The 19,814-nt window shown below is 42.7% G+C and overlaps 1 protein-coding gene across 5 annotated transcripts in view; it reads left to right on the forward strand.

The window, feature by feature from the left end:
* The first annotated feature begins 1,058 nt into the window (after positions 1–1,058).
* Positions 1,059–19,814, forward strand: part of Mylk3 (myosin light chain kinase 3) — a 43,317-nt gene continuing 24,561 nt past the window's right edge. Inside the window, exons 1-3 of one of the 5 annotated variants that reach the window (XM_047528482.1) lie at positions 1,059–1,256; positions 17,486–17,576; positions 19,034–19,460. In XM_047528482.1, coding sequence (XP_047384438.1) covers positions 1,239–1,256; positions 17,486–17,576; positions 19,034–19,460 — 536 coding nt within the window. In that variant the 5' untranslated portion in view covers positions 1,059–1,238. Of the gene's footprint in view, positions 1,257–4,879; positions 5,021–10,975; positions 11,643–17,485; positions 17,577–19,033; positions 19,461–19,814 lie in introns of those variants that run through there. The other 4 variants (XM_047528483.1, XM_047528481.1, XM_047528480.1 and 1 more) reach the window with 4 other exon arrangements.

The raw sequence follows: 19,814 nt of genomic DNA on the forward strand, positions 1-19,814 counted from the left end.
TTCTTTCTTTCTTTTTTTTTTTAAGTGCTGGAGGTGGAACCCAGGACCTCATGCTTGCTAGTCAAGCACTCTACCACTGAATCATATTCCCAGCATCCCTCTCCCCACCCCTCCCTCTTTTCCTTTCCCCTCCCTCCCTCTCTCCCTTCTTTCCTTCCCTCCTTCCTTTGTTCCTTCCTTCCTTCCATCTTTCCTTTCTCTTTGGTACCAAAGACTGAACCCATGGGCACTTTACCACTGAACTACATACTCAGTACTTTTTACTTTTTATTTTGAGACAGAGTCTCATTAAGTTGCTGAGGATCTTGCTAATTTGCTGAGGTTGTCCTTGAACTTGTGATATTCTTGCTGCAGCTTTCCAAGTTACTGGGGTTATAGGTGTATGCTACCACACCTGCCTTCCATCTCCAATTTCTAATAGTGACTACAGGCTGTAAGAGAAACAGTGTTCAGGTTGTAACTCTTTTTTATCTTGTCAATGCCCCAGTATCTGTTATTTCTCCAGCTCTGTTTCTAAGTGGTCATTCTAGGACACATTAGTAATAAACACAAAACTAATACTGCAACCAGAAATTGTGAATTCAGTTGCCTGTCAGGCATATAATCAATGACGAGCATACTTTGATCTTTTGTCCATAGAGAACTGAGCAGGGGCAGGGGAACTGTACTAGTCTAGGGGCCTGGGTTTCAGACATCTAGATGATTTGAGTAGGGCCAGTGAGTTTGCCTTTGAGATGTTCCCATTTGTTCACTCAGCTCCAAGAGATGTCATTGCTTTTCTTATGAGTTGCTCTGGGCAAGTGATGGAGAAGTTAGCAGTATGGCCTGGAATGGCTCTCAGTGGGCTAGGGCCAGCTGACACACGCCACTTAGGTTTCCAAGGAGCCAAACTATCCCCACTCATGCACAGCTGATGCACTTGTGTCTAAATGTGGTGCAGTCAGGGCTCCAGGCCAGCTTCAGGGCAGGAAATAGAATGCCACCTCCATCACCAGGGAAACAGTGGTCTGCGTACATGATTTATACAGGGGCCAAAAAGAAAGCTCAAAGGGACTCTCAGCCAAGGAAGGGAAACCAGAGGACAACTTGCACAGATCTTGTCTTGGGTTCTAACTGTTGACAAGCCACTTAACTGTCCCCAGGTTTAAGTTTATCTGCATATAAGATGGAGGTAACAATATTTACACATCTCACTGGAGACTTATGAAAACAGCAGTCTGACAAACCACTTGGGATCCATGGATGGAAGGTGGTATGTAAGTGCAGGTGATCACTTTACTGTGTGTGTGTTTTTATCAGTGCCTGAGGGACATATAGACCCTCCAGAAAACACTTTTTGAGTCTGGTCACAATTAAAACAGCTCTCGGTTTTGGGTGCATGGATTTGTATTTGGTTTGTATAGATTTGGGGGGAATTGCATGTGTAATTCAGACTTCAGAAGTGTTTTCCAAAACTATTATTGTGGTTAGTAAAAAAAGGTGCTTAAATCAACTGGAAATGTTGTAGCTGGTGATTTTCCCCAAATGTTTGCCAGTTTGCTTTCTCAAAAAATGCCAAATTAACTCCATAGTTTATGAGTTGTACGTGGAGTTTGAAATATTTCTTCCCAAGTTGGGTGGGGAATCTATTTAAAAAACAAAGCACACACAGTTGCTCTTTCCTCGTGGGATTTGCTATTTCTGAAAAATCTGTTAAGCCTGTTAAATGTAGGTATTTTCTGTTCATTTAAGACCAAGCAATTGACCTCAGACCTTTCTGTAAGGTTATTATTATTTTCCATCAACAGGGGTCCTGAGGGAGTCTTATTACTCTGTGTTCTTGGTAATTAAACCTCTCTCTGGTACATATTGTCTGCCTAGAATAAGTCTTATAGGTCTAGTTGGATAATGACTGTTACGGAAAAAACAAACTTTGTTCAGTAACACAAATTATACACTCATTTTTTAATTAGAAAAAAGATAAATAAAACATAGAAAATAAAGATTAATCTTTAATCTCTAATGCAGAACTAACCATATTGGTATCCATGTACATCATAAACAAAAACGGAACTCTATGTACTTGCTGTTCACATCCTGCTTTTGGGATGAAGTCTTCACCCACTGGATCTGGGAAGAGTATCATAGATCTTTAGAGTCTTCTGCCACAACAGGGAGGGGTCCTTCTTCTGTTGGCAGCTGTGCAGTGGTGAGTGAGGGCCTTTGAACTTCATGTGGCACTTGTAGAAGAACTTTCAAAGACGTGTTCTCTTAGATATTGCTCCACTTCCTTAGCACTCATGTGTTTTGGCAACATGAGAGCTCACATCCTAGAAGTGGTAAACACTTGCTGATTTTGGCTTTACCTCAGTGCTGGTTCCAGCACTCACAATCCATAAGCATTCTACTGCCAGGCCCATCTGTTCCCTTTTGCTTTTTTATTTTATGCTAACAGGACTCAAGGCATAACCCATAAGCAGTGCAATGCACACCTATTACAACTTATGGAATTAAAAAATATATATATATATATTTAGTTTTTGATGGACCTTTATTCTATTCATCTATTTATATGTGATGCTGAGAATCAAACCCAGTGCCTCACACATGCTAGGCAAGTGCTTTACCACTGAGCCCAACCCCAGCCTGTCACCCTATGGAATTTTAACATGCATATACCCACTCAACCACCATCTGGAATATAGAACATCTCCAGCATTCCAGAAGTGACTTTGTGTTCCCTTTAAGTCAAAATCCCTTTCCCCAGGTAATTGTTTCTTCCATTTCCTAAACTGGCTTTACTCTATACCTCAAAAACATTTCATCAGATAGATGTTCCTCTTGCTGCTTTGGATCTAAATGTCTTTGCCTAGTTTTATCCCTTCACCCTTTTAAGGGTCACATCTGCTGAATCAGCTGGGCTTCTACTAACACATCCTGATCTGAGGGTAGTCTCTGTACCATCATACCCATCTGTCAGACTCTACCTGGGGCTTTGTTTGCTCTGTCCTCACTGGAACTGCCCTTCCTTGGCCTCCCCAAGTCTCACTCATTATTCAACTCTCAACTCAAGTCTTATTTCCTCAAGAAGTTCTCCCAAATTTATTTGTCTCCTCTTAGACCCTGAATTACCTGGCACCATGTGGCCAGGTTTCTACAAAGACTCGAGTTCATGCAAGCCAAGCCTAACTGCAGTGTCATTGCTGCTCATGATTCCTGATGACCATTTATACCTTGCAGCAGACATTTTTACAAACTCCTGTCCCCTTCCATTGTCTCACATTCTAAGGCTGCTGGAGGCCCTGTTTGTCTCCAAATCCCAGACCCCGTTTGGTGTCTGTCTTTCCCTTTTTGCTTTCCTATTCTTGGGACTTCATCACCCAGATCAATCAAGCCTTCTTTTATAGATCCTGTGTTTCACCTCTGCTATCAGTTGTTCAGATCTGACACCCAAAAATCCTGGGATTGGACTCTCCTCAAAAAGTAGGTAGGTAAATGGGAGAGAAGTAGAACAATGAAAATAAAATTCTTTTAATCAGATACAGTGTGGCTAGACACACTACTAGATTGTATAGTTTTACCCCATACCACTCATATCCCTTGCAGTTAGCGATGGTCCCACTTTCTCTGTTCTGATGTATTAACCGCACTCCCATCCAGACTTTTGGAATTTCTTACAGCATAGCAAAGCTCTAAACTCATGAGGGATAACACAGTCAAGGGGTTTAAGTGCGATTGCAGGTAAAGTGCCTTAGGTTTGCTCATGGTCAGACTGAGAAAAAAAGAAACCTGGTATCAAAAATCTGCAATCTCTTTGATTCCTGTGAGCAAGGGTAGGTGAGGTAGGGTCCTGTAAGCAGCATGTGTGTTGGGATAAGGAGGTCTTCCAGAAACCCTCCCCTCTAGTAACACAGTACTAGGCCCAAGATTGCAGCTCCCCACTGACTATGAGCCTCAGTCTCTTCATGAGTCAGATGGGGACCATAATCCACCCTCCTCTGATAAACTGCAATGGTGAGGACACATGTCAAAGCACACTGCAGACGGAAACACCTTGCCTGTGTGAGCTGGTAAAAGGGTGAGGCATGAAACCTGTTGGCCTGGTTCTAGCTTGCAAGTGGATTTGAGTTTTTTCTGAATTGGCAGTTGGAAAATACAGCCCTCTAGAGACAAATTCAAGTTTTAGAAAATAGAAGGTTTTAGTTAGATTGCTTTTTAAATTTTTAGTTGTAGATGGACACAATACCTTTAATTAGTTATTTAATTTAAAAAATTTTTTAGATGTTGACGGACCTTTATTTTGTTCATTTATTTATATGTGGTACTGAGAATCAAACCCAATGACTCACACACACACTAGGCAAGTGCTCTACCACTGAGCCACAACCCCAGAAGACTGTACTTCTTGGTAGCTTCCTGAGTAATTTTATTTGGGGAAGCAATAGCTAAACTCTTGAAGCCTGGAGGTGAGTGATGTTAACCAGAGTATGAGTAGCCTCTTTAAAAAAATGCAGGCCTCCTGCCTATTCTGTTGTCTATCAGGACTTCTGTCCTACAATAAAGGATTCCCAGCTCATCTGGACCCCTGTAGCAGAATTCTGAGTTTTGAACTCAAGTCAGCTCTGTTCCAGGACTCCTCTTTCTTTCTTCTTGGACCACAATATGTTTGTTTCACAACTAGACACTCTGCTAAGTGATGCAGGAAGTAGGCCTCCAGAGAGGCAGATACAGTCCAACAAAGCAGATAACCAAGTGAAACCTCTGGATGCCTCTGGGGCCTGGGACAGGGTCAGAGATAAGCGGAAATGCCAGGCTTATCGCTACTGCCTGAGTTCTTCCAGAGAAATCATCCTGACCAGCCAGCCCACCTCATTCCCAGAGCTCCAGGCAGCTGGGCAGCATCCATCTCCAAGCAGAGTAAACACTGAGTTGGCACAGCTCTGGAGCCTGCAGGATGGGGACTCTATGCCCCATTCCAGCGCTGCGGAGTCCCAGCACCAGAGGCCAGCAGTGGGCGTCAGATTACACCCAGATATTTGCGGTAAGGACAGCTCTAAGCTAGCATGCTTTGAAGTAGAAGGCTGAGAACAATTGGTAAGGTCATAGGACTAAAGGTGCCCAATTGTCCCCAGACCTAGGTCCTCTCAGAACAAGAAACTCAGCAGAAAGTTTTGGTTGATGGGTATAGTTTGGGGGTGGTCAGCTTGAGCCTTTCTCAGCTGATACAGGGTATACTGGGCAGATAATGCCAAGTGGCAGCTAACCCCAAAGTTGTCTGCATTGAACTCTGTGAGGCTCTCTGAGGTCTTTTTCATCTCTGTTTTCCTTTTTTTAAATAAGCTCAGCTCAATGGAGGACACATTTGCACCTTTGGAGTACACATCAGCTAAAGGTGATGCAGAGGATACGGGGAGGGTCAGACGTCCCCTGCATGTACCATTAGCTGATGTGGCCACTATTTACTGGGCCAGGTGCAGGATGGTGAGGAGAAGGGTGCTGGTTTAGGATTGGAGAACTGTCCCTCTCCCTCAATAAGATGACTGAGCACACTACTGTCTCATTGGGATGGCTGTCCAGGATGGGAGGTGGAGAGAAGGTGAGGTTGATTTTAAGAACAGTAGCCCTAATTTCTACCAATTTCAGGCACTGTGCTAAAGGTTTTAGTTACATTTGCACTCAGCCCTGTGGATATTGCACTGTTATGAACCTCCTGTGCAGATCAAGGCGTGTGTGTGCAGAGGTGAAGGAGTTTCCAGGTATGCAGCTAGCTCATTCAGCATTTACATAATGTAGGCCAGGGTACCTTTCTTCTAGACACCTGGCTTCCCTCTCTTGGAAACTTATCATAGTATTTGATTTCAATACAAGAAGACTTCACTGCCAGCTGCACTATTGTAAATATATGAATCAACAAAGTGTTTAGTACCTTAGATGTTCTGTATTACCTACTCCCTGTTCCCTGATCCCCAGAGGCAACATGGAAGTCTTTTAGCTGTTTCTTCTTTTGGTACCCATATTTTTTCAAATCAATTCTGTACTTGATCTGTGGACTTCCTATTCAGATAAATGAAGATTTACCTTTTTCATACTTCCCGTGTTACTTTTCCCGTGGAGAAGTAACATGGGAAGTAGATATGCTATAGATATGCTATTGTTTTCACTTAACAAACCATTTACTTTATTATGCAGATATTCATTGCAAAATGAATTATTGTGCTTTAATCTTATTTTCTCTTATAAGAACTCTGATTTTCTTAGAGTTTCTAATTCCTTATGTTCCTCTTTTGCCTTGTCTGCCATCACCATGCTGATGGACTGATATTTGAGTACTTCCTCTGTGTCAAACTCTGATCTAGATGCCTTTATAAGCATTCTCATGTAACTGTCTTACCAACTCTGTGAAGTGTATCTATCATTATTATTCTCATGTTACAGAATAGGAAGAGCAGACTTGGAGAGGTTAAGTAAATCCTGGTCACAATTCTAGCAAGTCAGGGGCAGGAGTTAAATTCAGACAGTCTTATTCCAGGCCCCTTGATTTTAAGTATACTTATTTTTTTTCCTTCCTCCTTTTGCTGGAGCACATCCTCAAAGCATCTTCCTTAGGAAGGGTGCATTAAAGAAAGAAAGAAAGAAAGGAAGGAAGGAAGGAAGGAAGGAAGGAAGGAAGGAAGGAAAATATCACAATTTTTATGCCTCTTTTTTGGTACTGGGAATGTAACCCAGGGTTGCTTTACCACTGAGCTACTTTTTACTTTTTATTTTGTGGCAAGATCTCACTAAGTTGCTAAGGGCCTTGCTAATTTGCTGAGGCTGGCCTCAAACTTGGGATCCTCTTGTCTCAGTCTCCTGAGTTGCTAGGATTACAGGCATGTGCAGCATTTTTATGCATCTTTACAATGTCCTCTGACAGTGGTGCGATGTCTTCAAAATTCAAAAGGGAAATGTTTTGATAAGACTGATATTATTCTGATTTCAGTTCTGTTGTATTAGTTTTAGGGAGATTTTTATAATCTTTTCCTTATTCCTCATTCTAAAATTACATAATGACTAGAATTTCCTTGGTAAATTCCCTCCTCCTATTTTCTATTCCTGAAACTCTGATGAGTAGATGTGAGACCATCTGGATTCATAGTCTTAACATATTTTCTTATGTTTATATCTTAACTGTTTGTTCTACTTTCTGGGGTATTAGTTTATTTTTCAATCCATATTTGGGATTTTTAAAATTTATGACTCATTTAATTTCTAAGACCTCTTTTGTATTCCATGGTTCTTCTTTTTCCATAGCATCCTCTTTTTACTGGATGGAATAGCTTTTCACATTTTTCTGTAACTATAAATGGCAACCTTTTTGAAACTTTCTTCTATTTCTCATTTTCTTTGTTTCCTCCAGGATTATGGGTCTGTTTGTTTGTCCTGGAATATTTCATCTTAAAGACTTCCTTTGAATAATGGTGATCTTTTTTTTTTTTTGTCTGTGCATATTTCAGAATAAGGTACTAAAAACTGGGTGGGTGGGTGAGGCTTGTTGACTGTTTAGCTTTATTGAGCATGGTCAGGTAGGGAGCTCCAGAGGGAGATCCTCCCCCAGTGCCAGTTCATAGGCTTTGTACAGTGGACCACTGAGCTTCTCCAGAAACAGTCTGGTCATCAGGGAGTGGCATGGCAGTGATTCATGGCAATGCCCTTCTGTACAGAGGAGTTGGGAAGGAGGAAAGGACTGGAGGAATATGCCTCAGAGTTGTGTTTTTGCTCCTGTTGTTTCCACCTGGGTTCTCAAGGTCCACAGACTTCTCTGGGGTTTTTACATGGCAAGCTGGCTTTACATTTGACTATATTTGCCATGTACCCAGTTAGGCTGTGATTTTCTCTTTCTTGTTTTTCCAGTTACCTCTTCCCTAACAACTTTCCATCTTTCAGAAATTCATTAATAACACTCATTCAACAAGAGCTCCTCTTCCTTTCTTTCTCACTGGGGACTTGTATTTATTGTCTTCCTTTACTACCACTTTTCATCAGGTCTCTTCAGCGGAAGGAGATAAATATGGGAAGTTGGCCTTTCACTTGAGTCAGTCTTAGTTTTGTAGTTTTTTTTTTTTTTTTCCTGGTTTGAGCGACCAGGGATTTGAACCGCGGTCCTTGCGCATGCTAGGCGAGCGCTCTCCAAAGGGAGCTATTTCTTCAGCTCCTTGAGTCAGTCTTGATATCACTTTAAATTGAAGATGTTGCAATCTCTCTCACTTCTGCAGCCTCAAGATTGTTAGGTCAACAGAATACCAGGGAAGAAGCTTGGGGTTCACACTAACCCAACCCTGGGTCAAGGAGAGGTCAGCCTTTCTCCAGGAGTGGATCTGCTGGCCTGCCCTCACCCTGGAGGGACTAAGTGTTAGTGGATTCAATGCTCTGTATAATACAGTACAGTCACCTCTTCTCTGGTCTTCCTTCCCTTGCCTTGAGGGTAGAATCCCTCCCATTATCCAGGCAGGTACCATTGTTGGGGTACTTGCTGTGTCCTGTACATCAGTGAGAGTTGGAAAGAAGACATGAATTAGCCCCTAGGGAACCCAGGTGTGTACACACTCATTTCTCCATATAGGCTAAGAAATGAGAGGGATTCAGAGCTGATTCTCTGGGCTACTCCTTTTCATCAAAGAGGGCTTAAAAGCTTCTGTTGGTATATTTTAAGCTTCCCCCAAGAAGGTTCCTGAGCTTACTTCTGGGAATTGCTGGGGTACCCTGCCAAGTCCTTCTTTTGTTTGTTTTAGCAAAGCCCAGCTGCTGCCCCCTCCCACAGAAATCTCCCCATGGTCAGCTAAACCTGGTGCTTCCTACTTGTTAATTCATTCCTTCTTTACAGTTGCATTGAATACCTGTCATATGTCAGAAACACTGGCATGTCTGAGGATAAAAGGCAAACTGAAAAAGTGCCATTCTGCTCTCAGGAAGCTTCAAGGTGGTCTGGAACAGTGGATGATAGCAGAGGCCCCATTTCTAGTAAATAACCTACCTTGTAAATTGTTGCTTGTGGGAGACCTGGGGTGAATTCTTTTGTAACTTGAATGATTAGCTTTAGAGCTCAATATGTATCTGAGGCATTTGCTTGTTTCCTTTGGGTTCATTTTGAACTTTCACCTTTCCAGGGTTTTATTAACCCTGGACTTGCTGGTGGTTCCAGAGATTTCCATAGCAGAGGTAATAATGAAGCAGTCTGTGGTATGTGTTGGTGGAAACTCTCTGAGAGACTCCAGTCTGTCTGTGCAGACTGGTAGGAATTTCATGTCACAAAAATTAGTGTCACCAACTTGAAAAGAAGAAACATTGGGAGGCCTGGGGAGATGGACTTCCAGAGATTTCTTTAGGCAGTATTCCCAAAGTTTGATCCAGAGAACACCAGTTCCACAGAGAAGTACTAAGTATAAATTGTGGAGGAAAGAGTGGTCCCTGTCCAATGCTGATGCCTTTTCTGTGGCAGCTGAGGTCCTAGAGGGGCTGGAGCGTGGTGTTCCCCAAATTCCTTTATTCATGGACACTTTGTGCTTTTTTTATTATTATTATTGTTTTTTGTTTTGGGTACTAGGGATTGAACCCACATGTGCTTTACCACTAAGCCACATCCACAGCCCTTTTTATTTACTTTAAAAAATTGAGATGAAGTCTTACTAAATTGCTTGAGTCACTGGGATTAAGCCATCACACTTGGCTGTGTGTGCGTTTTTAATCACGGCGAATAGAGCAGACCAGTACTCTTTTGAGTGTGCTTTGAGTTATTCCACAAATGACACTGAGGTCTGCCCCCAGAAATGGGTTGGGAATTCTATGTAGGCTGCTTCATCTGAGGAGAAGGATGAATAGAGAGGGGGTTGTGGTCAAGCTGCATCTTCATAGCCAGCACATTGTATTGATAGGTCACATGTGACTTAAAATAGCAAAATTATCTGATGGTGCTTTTGGATATCACATTTCCAGGTCAGAGTATATCATCTTTGTTTTTATTTAGGAGGGAAAGTTGTGAGGAACACTAAAGTCCCCCTCTCCCTTGGTGCTTCACTGACCATGGCTGACCCATCCTCAGGAGGCCTTGTTGCCTGGGTTACCTTGTATATATTCCCTCTCTAGATGAAAAAGGTATAACTCAGACTCCTCTGTGGCATCCTTTAGATAGTCAGTTGATACCTTGTGCCCCATCTCAGTGACAACCTGAACAATTCTATGTGTCTGCTTTATTCGTTGATACTTCTGCAAAAATTTTATTTAAACCTAGGGTTTTTGAGGCTAAAACATTTGGAAACCAAAGGGAACATAGGCCTCATTGCTGTATAAGGCCCTTCTGAGTCTTTGTCAGTTTGGAAATTGGTGCCTGATACCACATAGTTCTTATCGGGGTGTCAGGGAGGTCACTGGTATATGTCGCCTGAGGAACACAACCTGTGGGGTTGCACTTGGTGAGGAGCATGGGCCATTTTCCCTCACTTCTATTTTTAGATACAAATGACTAGTGACTGAGGGCCCCATGTAGGGAGGCACCTGCAAATTCATCCTACAAGCAGTCTAAACATGTTTTAGGCACCAGTGAAGTAAGGACACCAAAAATATGTTTTTAATTTGCAAAAGCATCAAAATTTTCATCACGGTAGAAGTCAGAACTTACTTGAATGTTCTGATTTCTTTCTGTTTTGATTTTGCTTTTTCCTGTGAATTAGATTTGTATGTATGGCAGGTGGGACCCCATCTTCTCAGTGTCTGGGATCCCTAATGCCTTCTTGTTGAGTTCATCTGACAGGTACATTACCTAAAGGATCCTTTTCTTTCAATCTTTAGCTTCAGTTACACAAACCCCTGACTGCTCTGGGCAGATTCTTAAAATATTTGCCCGTCAGCAGCCTCTCAGAGAGGAATGTTAAACACTGCCATGATGTCAAAGGGACCCCAAGGAGAAGGACTTGGGCCAAACTCAGCCTGTCACAGCCCATGGCTGAGTGGGAGATAAGCAAGGCAAAAGCACAGAGAGAACCTGGTCCTCTGGGCTCCCCAAACAGCCCAGGCAGTCCAAACGAGTTGGTGCTGCAGGTCGAGGCTGTCAGCTACCAAGGACAATGAACTTCAGAAACTACTGCTGAAGTGAGAACTAGAGGTCTGTGGCCCTTCCACTTCCTCATCCTTGCCCTTGTCAAGCCTGAGTTGGGATGTCAGGCTCCTCCAAGGAGAGTGTGGGACCCCGGGGTCTACCAGTGTTGGGCAAGGCCTGCTTAACCACCATGGACAAAAAGCTTAACATGCTGAATGAGAAGGTTGACAAACTCCTGCATTTTCAAGAAGATGTCACGGAGAAACTACAATGTGTGTGCCAAGGTATGGGCCACCTAGAGCAAGGCCTGCACCGGCTGGAGGCCTCCCAAGGGCTGGGCCCAGGGGCATCTGATTGTGCTCCTCTAGCTGACACTCAGGCTGGGTGGCCTGAGGTCCTGGAGCTGGTAAGGGCTGTGAGGCAGGATGGTGCCCAGCATGGTGCCAGACTCGAAGCCCTTTTCAGGATGGTGGTGGCCTTGGACAAGGCCATCGCTTTGGTGGGGACTACGTTCCAGAACTCAAAGGTGGTGGATTTCATCATGCAAGGGAGTGTTCCCTGGAGAAGAGGCAGCCTGGCTGATGGCCCTGAGGAGGTTAGTTTCTGCTTCCTTGACCTGGCTGGAAGGGAGGTTCAGGGGTACTGGTGGGGAGACTGGCCAGGCACCTAGGGTTTGGAGAGTTGGAGAGATGGTGCTCCTTTCTTGTGCCTCCTGTGTGCTCCCTTGATGGGGGAAAGGAGAGTTAGAACTGTGGAGGTCACGGGTAGATTTCTGGTCAGTCCACGGACTGCTGCTCACCCAGGGAAAGGGAGAAGCAGTGCCCTGGCCAAGACTGTGGAGCCTTGGGCAGTTCCAGGCAATCCAGAGGTCAGGGACAAATTGGCAGTTAGGGAGTGAAGGACATTAAGCTTCTTTACTGTCTCCTGCACTTATTTTCTCTTCGGGCTTCTTTCTGCTCCTTCTCACTGGGATGGAAACAAGTGAGTAGTACTTAGTTTCCTCTTACAGGTCCTATTCAAAAACTCATCCTCCCCTTCCTGTCCCCAACCTTGTGTTTTGCCCCAGAGTAGGTGGAGTGTGCAGCTGCCTGTGGGGAGACGAGTGTTGACAGTGACCTATGGGGGACAACAGGCAGGAGCCGGAGCCTGGGGGTGGAGGTGGCATTTCTGGGAGTGTCTGTTCCCAAGGGTTGCATGATCAAACCTGCTGGTTAATGGAAGCTCAGCTTCTGGGGGAGGATTGGAGGGGTGAGGTGTGCAGAGGGGACACCCTATTTGGGAACATGAGGCTCAGCCACTTGGTAGCACTCAGACAGCCTGGAGCCAGGGGATGAGTTGGGGTCTAAAGGGGTTTGTGCTTGACTCTGTTGGCTACTGAGGCTAACACAGGAGGATAGAAAGGTGCTTTCCTTTGCAGCCCAGCCAGGCCAGGCTCACCCTGTGGATCCCTTCCCCTCTGTAACCTGCAGCTCCTCCCAGAGCTTGCCCACCCTCCAGCTCCCTGCTGTTTGCCCTGGGCATCCCCTGAGAACCTGGCCTGCAGGGAAGATCAGACCGCTGCAGTGGCCCTTGCCACTGATAACCAACCTTGGCTTTAGAAAAAAAATCAGTTAATCTGATAAAATAAATCTAATTAATAGCTTCAAAAAGAAAGTTACTATGCACATGATGAAAACATACCAAAACCAAACCAAACCAAACCAAACCAAAACATGATATTCAAGTCCCTGGGTTCAATCCCCGCCAACTCCCAGCCCCTTAAAAGCAATGCAAACAAACAAAACAGAAGGAAAAATAGCTTATATAGTATGAAGAGTGCATATTTCCCTCCCATTCAATCCTCCAGTTCCCAGAACAGTTCCCCTCACCTCTGTAAGCAATCATAAGTACTAATTTCTTCTGAATCCTTTTAGATATGGGCTCTGCCTATGAGTAAGTTGGTATAAACTTCACCTTCAATTTTTTGTATCGTTTTCGCCCAAATGTTAGTCATGTTGTTCTGGCCTTGATGCATTAAATATGTTAAATCTAATGTATTTGATTAAATATAATGTTCACATTTAATCTTAATGTATTGGGGGCATTGTTTTGTATCTAGAAAATTTCCTTGTGCTTATTTTTTAAAGTTGCAGAGTACTCTCTTTTGGGGGGGATATATCTTAATTTGTTAACTGGTCCTGTGTCCTTGTTTCTTTATATTGTTATTTTTTAACTATGATAAATAATGATGTAGTGAATATCCATAGATGTATGTCTTTGAACAGTGTGAGTTTATCGGTATTATACTGCTAGCAGTAAAAATGCTAAACCAAAGGGTAAATTTGTATCAATAAGGTCAAACTGATCTTTAAAGAATTTATTCCAGTTTAGTCTTCTATCCATAACATATGGGAATGCTTGTTGCTGCTACATTGGTTAACAAAGCATATTACCCAATTTTTGATTCTTTTTCTGTCTGACGAATGAAAAATGAGATCTTACTGTGCACATGTTTTTGAATATTTTAGTGTGAAAAACTTTAGACATTTGTAAAAATAGAGATTACTGTCATCTCTTAGTATCCATGGGGGATTGGTTCCAGGAATCCGTTGGAAACCAAAATCTGCAGATGCTCAAGTCTCTTTATGAAATGTTATAATATTTGCATATAATCTATATATATCCTCTTGTATTCTTTAAATTATCTCTAGATTACTTGTAATACCTAATACAATGTAAGTGCTATTTAAATAGTTGTTATACTATCTTGTTTAAGAATAATGACAAGAAAAAATATCTGTACATGTTCAGTACCGTTGCAAATTTTTTCCTGAATGTTTTCAATCTGAGAGGTTCAGATGTAGAAGCCATGGATATAGAAGACCGACTATGTTATGACCTATGAGTTCATCTTCTGGCTTCAGCCATCAATAGGAAGTCAGTGTTAATTAGTTCATGGATTCCCCACACATTTTATCTTTCCAGATTACTTCTGAAGCAAATGAGACACTGAATGATGTCTTTCATAAATGTTTCAGCATTTATATCTAAAATATAAAGACTGTTTTAAAAACATAATCACAATACTATTAGTTACCTAAAAAGTGAGTAACTTCTAATATTACCAAAGTCAGGATTCAAATACCCCTGATTATGTTACAATTTAAAATGTTTTATCATTTATTTGACTCATATTCAAGAAAAGTAATTTGTTATATATCTCTTAAGGCTAACTCTTCTTTTGAATTCATAAAATGATTTTAAACTTTTTATTAAGGAAAATTTCAAACAACCAAAAGTAGACAGAATTATGTATATTATAGTTTTAGTCTATATTTCTTTTACTAAAAGAGTGAACGTTGTTCTTATGTTTAAAAACTTTTGTATTTTCAGTGAAATGCCTGTTCATATCCTTTTCCTTCTTTTCTATTTTAGTTTTCTGACTTTTTCATATTGATTTATAAGAGCTCTTTATATATTAATGAAATCAGCTATCATACATGTTGCAAATATTTAGGCATTTCTGGATGGGGGATGTCATAGAATTTTTTTCTAATTTCTCGCAACATTTGTCTTTATTGCTTCACTGGCACTTGATTGATCTCTCTTTGATTCTAGTATTTAATACACATATCAGTAACTATCTACAAACATTTGTAGATAGTTACTCTCATTCAGAATGTCAGCTGCTGATCAGCTTCTACTTCCCAGGGCTGGTGTTGCTGGTATTCATACAGTGAACAGAGACACAAACACAGCTACTTAACACATTGTCAGTGCTGAAAATTGTGCATTATGGAGACTTTCTGAAGACTTTCTTTATATTTCCTAAGAGACTAAGAGCATAGTAATTGTGGAATTGAATTAAATCCTGGCACTGGCTGTTAAATTTTAAAATTATTTTAAAATTATGTCAGGACTTTGTAAAGGTTCTCCATGGTAGCACTTCAGTTGATTGTAACAATGAATTAGATTATTACTAGAAGCCAGGTGCACTCTCAGGGAAGACAGCTGCAGGCTCAACCAGGAGTAGGCCTGAATCATGGTCAAGTTGTTCAGATGCATCTGTCCTCTAGAATGGTACCTGAGGTCTCTTCTACTTTTTCTGCTTCTATAGACAAGGCAGGAACCACAAGGTTGAGTTCTAAAGACAGAAACCAGTTATGTTTCAGTGTGTGTGTGTGTGTGTGTGTGTGTGTGTGTGTGCGCACGCGCACATGCTTGCCTACACTGGAGACAGAGGGAGAGAGAGGACGATTTGAGCCCAACAAGGTCTGCCAAAGGACAGTGTGTACAAGTCCCTTTCTATTGGAGGGGTGAAACAAGAGGAGATCTGTGATAATGCCTCCAGTTTCCACAGCTACAGGGGTGTCAGGACAGAGTCTGCAGAAAAGGGATAAGGGAGAGCTATTTATCTGCTGAGCACAGGGTCTGGGCCACATTGATGACGTTGGTGATAATCATAATAGCAGCTTAGCATTTTTTTTTATCAAGTGCTTACCACATGCCAGGTGCTGGGCTATGCGTTCTCCATGTTTTATGCCCTTACCATTAAAAGGACAAAAGTTGGTGTCCTGAAGTTGAAGGAGTGAACAGGTAATTGAGAGAAGTGGGCACAGTGTAGGGAAAACAGTGGAACCAACCCTTAGCCTAGGGGCAGGGAGACATTTGGAAGAGTTAAAGACTATAGCATCCCAGTTAGAGGGAACTGCCCCTGCCAGTTTTTGCCATTTGGGCCTAGATCTTCAGATTTTTTTCAAAAGAAGTTGAGAACCTAGAATTTTTTTATTAAGGCATAATAATTAAGTACTAATTATTTTTTTAGAGTATAATAAACTAAAAACACACACAAACTATGCACAATTTAAATGTACAGTTCAACAAATGTATCTACCCAGGTAACCTCCACCACAATCAAAATATAGAACAGTTGGATCAGGATTGTAGCTCAGTGGTAGAGAGCTTGCCTAGCATGAACAAGGTCCTGGGTTCAAATCTAGCACTGGGGGGAAAATAAATAAATAAAATAAAACAGTGTGTATGTATGTGAAACAATTCTATTAGCTCTAAAGGAATCCTATATAATTTTAATTAGATTAAATGTTAGGAACAAATTAAAATGTTTTGTACCAGGAATTGAACCCAGGTATATTTAACCACTGAATCACATCCCCAGCCCTCTTTATTTTGAGAAAGGGTCTTGCTAAATTGGCGAGGGCCTCTTTAAGTTGCTGAGGCTGGCCTTGAACTTTTGATTCTCCTGCCTCAGTTTCCCGAGTTGCTGGGATTATAGGCAGGTACCACTGTACTTGGCTTAAATTAAAAAATGTGAATGTTGCACAAGCCAAATGTATCTGGAACTATTTTTGACCTCTGGGTTTCCAGTTAAGAACCTCCAAGGCAGGAGAAAGACCTTTTACTAGAGTGTCTTGTGCCTCACGGCATAACTCAGGCTGTGACAAGTCGTATTAGGGACTTTTCCAATCAATGACTCTAATTCCCTGGGTGCCCCAGGTAAACCTTTCAGAGCATGTAGAAATATTGGCTTGAGAGCTCACAACTGGACTGGACTGCAGGCTGTTTCAGGACTAAAAGCACGGGACCCCATGCACTGGTCTTGAGCAGACTTCAGATTTAAGCAAAAGCTGCTGGGAGCGCCTCTGGACCAGCACCAACCATCCTTATGCAGTGGGCTCGTTTGACACTGATGGCTCTTTGGCTCAGACAGGACAGAATCACTAGAACTGCTGAGCACTGCTATGTGCTGGGCACACTTCTCCAACATTCCACAAATTAGTTCCCTAATCCTCCCTTTGATTTTGTGAGGCAGATAATATCCCCATTTTACAGATAAGAAAAGTGAGATGCAGAGAAGTTAAAGAGCATGGCCAAGTGGTGAAGACGGGGTTCAAAACCAGCAAGGCTACCTTGAGAGTCTGTTCTCCTGCTTCTGGAGAGGGGTGACCATGGGACTTACCCCCCTGTCCCCCAGGCAAATTCATCACTATGCTCCTTCCTCACTAAGAATGGGTTTGACTTCCGAACCCAACCTAAACCAACACTCTACTAGCCAGGAACAATTAATCTGAATTGGTGTTTTAAGCTTATTTCTATCCCTGGTCTAAGTCCTTTGAGGTCCAGTCTATTTAAAACCCTCGGCCAGGGTCTGGACCCACTCCTCACCAGTAATACCGTGACATCTTAAAGAGGACTTCGGTTCTCAGTTTGAAACTAAGCTTCTCCTCTTTTAAATTTCATGACCTTGGGAAGGCTTCAGTGTCTTGATCTCTAAAATGATGATAAGCAGTATCTACCTTCTAAGGTTACTGTGAGAGTATGCCAAATAACCTGAACACCATGTGCTTTACCTTAAGCACATGGTAGGTGGGCAATAAATATCTATGGCCTGAATGATGATGTTGATGAGAATGATGATGGTTTTTATGATCCTTATTTTAGAACAAAGAGCAAGTAGAAGAGAAGGGAGCAAAACCAAAGCATGCACTGAGCACCAGAGGTGTGCAAGCCGACATCAGGGGGCCTTCGGAAGGTAAGTGGGCCCATTTGCTTTCTCCCACATTGCACACACAGTGAGTTCATAATAAAAATATTGACAATCCCACCCACAGTGTGATTACCGAGAAACTGTTGAAGCCACTTTTTTCTTATTCACAGTTCTTTGTCTTTTATCTATATCATAGTCAATTGCAATGGTGGTTTTTTTTTTTTTTTTGGTACCAGGGATTGAATCCAGGGGTGTTCAACCACTGATCTACATCCCCACATCTCCAGGTCATTTTTTAAAAACAAATGTTTTTAGTTGCAAATGGACATAATGTCTTTATTTTATTTATTTATTTTTATGTGGTGCTGAGGATTGAATCCAGTGCCTCACACATGCTAGGCAAGCGCTCTACCACTGAGCCATAGCCCCAGCCCCGCCAGGCCATTTTTTATCATTTTATTTTGAGACAGGTTTCGCTAAGTTTCTTAGGGTCTCAAACTTGTGATCCTCCTGTCTCAGCCTCCCAAGACTCTGGGATTGTAGGCGTGCACCACCATCCCCAGCTCAATTGCAGTGTTTTGACTTGGAGCTGGGTGTGGTGACACTTGTCTGTAGTCCCAGCTACTTGGATGGCTGAGTCAGAGGATAGCTTATGCCCAGAAGTTTGGGGTCAACCTGGGCAAAATAAGCAACATAAAAATGAAATACTTTGAAATAACTCCTTTCTGTGTAATGTACACCAACTTAATAATCAGGTTTTTTAAATTTCATTTTTTATATTTTAATTTTCTTTAAAAAATTTCCATACTATTTACATGGTTTCAAGGTCAAATCAACAAAACAAAGTATATTGAGAGAAGTTTCTCCTCTTGTTCTTACACTGTTTTCTCCCCCTATACATAATCATTTAAAAACATTTTATCTTTCCTTTGAACTCCTTTCAATTTAGACCACATTGCAAGTGCACACCCCCTCCCTACACACATACAAACACATCCTCCCTTAGGTAAAGAGGCTTCCATACCCACTGTTCTCCACTTTGCTTCTTTTCACTTCTAGTACATCCTGAGATTACTCCCTAGCTGTGGATAGAGATGTTAATTTCTCTCTCTCCTTCTTTTTTTTTGTCCTGTCTGTGCAACACTCCATTGTGTGGATGTTCCGTGGCTCACACAACCTCCTGATGGCCATTCATCTCCAGGCTTTGGCTATTATAAACACAGTACACTGGGAGCTGGGCACAGTGGCTTGGGAGGCTGAGGCAGGAGGATGGTGAGTTCAAAGCCAGCCTCAGCAACAGTGAGGTGCTAAGCAACTCAGTGAGACCCTGGGGATGTGGCTCAGTGATTGAGTGCCCCTGAGTTCAATCCCCTGGTACCCCCCACAAAAACAAAAACACAAAACATGGTTCGCTGAATGGCCTGGTGTGTATACTTTGCAGTGTCTTTGTGACAGACTTCCCCAAATGGGACTGTATCTTTACCCTGCCTGTTTTCCTGTAGAGAGCCAGAAGGCTGACGTGCCAGAGGGGACAGTGGAGAGGCTGCCCTCCTTCAGCACCTCACGGATGGGAGCCGACCTCCTCTCTCAGGCAGCGGCCTCACCTGGACAGGGAGATGGGGTTCCTGGCCCAGGACAGGTACCTCTTGGCTACCTGCCGCTGCCCACAGAGGTCAAAGCCAAAGATTCCGAGACATCCAGTGAGAACCCTGGGACTGACCTGGAATTGTCTGCAGCATCTGACAGGGTCATCGAGGCCCCCACCAACCAGGACGTGGCACCAGGTGCAGGACAAGGAGTATCATCCAGCAGGCTTGATCCTCAGTCCTCAGAAGAGGACGTGTGGCTGGCTTCAGGGCCCAGTCCTGAGCCCCCAAGAGCACCAGCGCCGTCCAGGGCAGCTCACAGTGGTGGAGGGTCTCCTCTAAGGTAAGGGTTGCTCTTCTGTGCTGGGCAGTGGGTGGAATTAACTACAGTCCCTTAGTGGCAGCATGGCAATTGTCCAGTGACACATGCTGAGTGACCACTGTATGCCTAGAGCTAGGCCAGCTTCCCCAGGGGAAGACCCTATTTGGGAGATTAGAGCACTGGTTGTCACCTGCTGCCCCCTATAGTTACTTGGCGATTTAAAAATACCAATGCCCAGAAAGTATTGGTATTTTTAAATTATTCTGAGTCAATTATTCTGGAAGGAGTCTCAGGCATGGTTTTTTTAAAAATTTGTTCTTTCTAGCCACATTAACAGTAGAGTGTTTTTTGACATATTCATGGAGTATAACTTAT

Source organism: Sciurus carolinensis, chromosome 16, assembly GCF_902686445.1.
Source record: "Sciurus carolinensis chromosome 16, mSciCar1.2, whole genome shotgun sequence".
Classification (NCBI taxonomy): domain Eukaryota; kingdom Metazoa; phylum Chordata; class Mammalia; order Rodentia; family Sciuridae; genus Sciurus; species Sciurus carolinensis.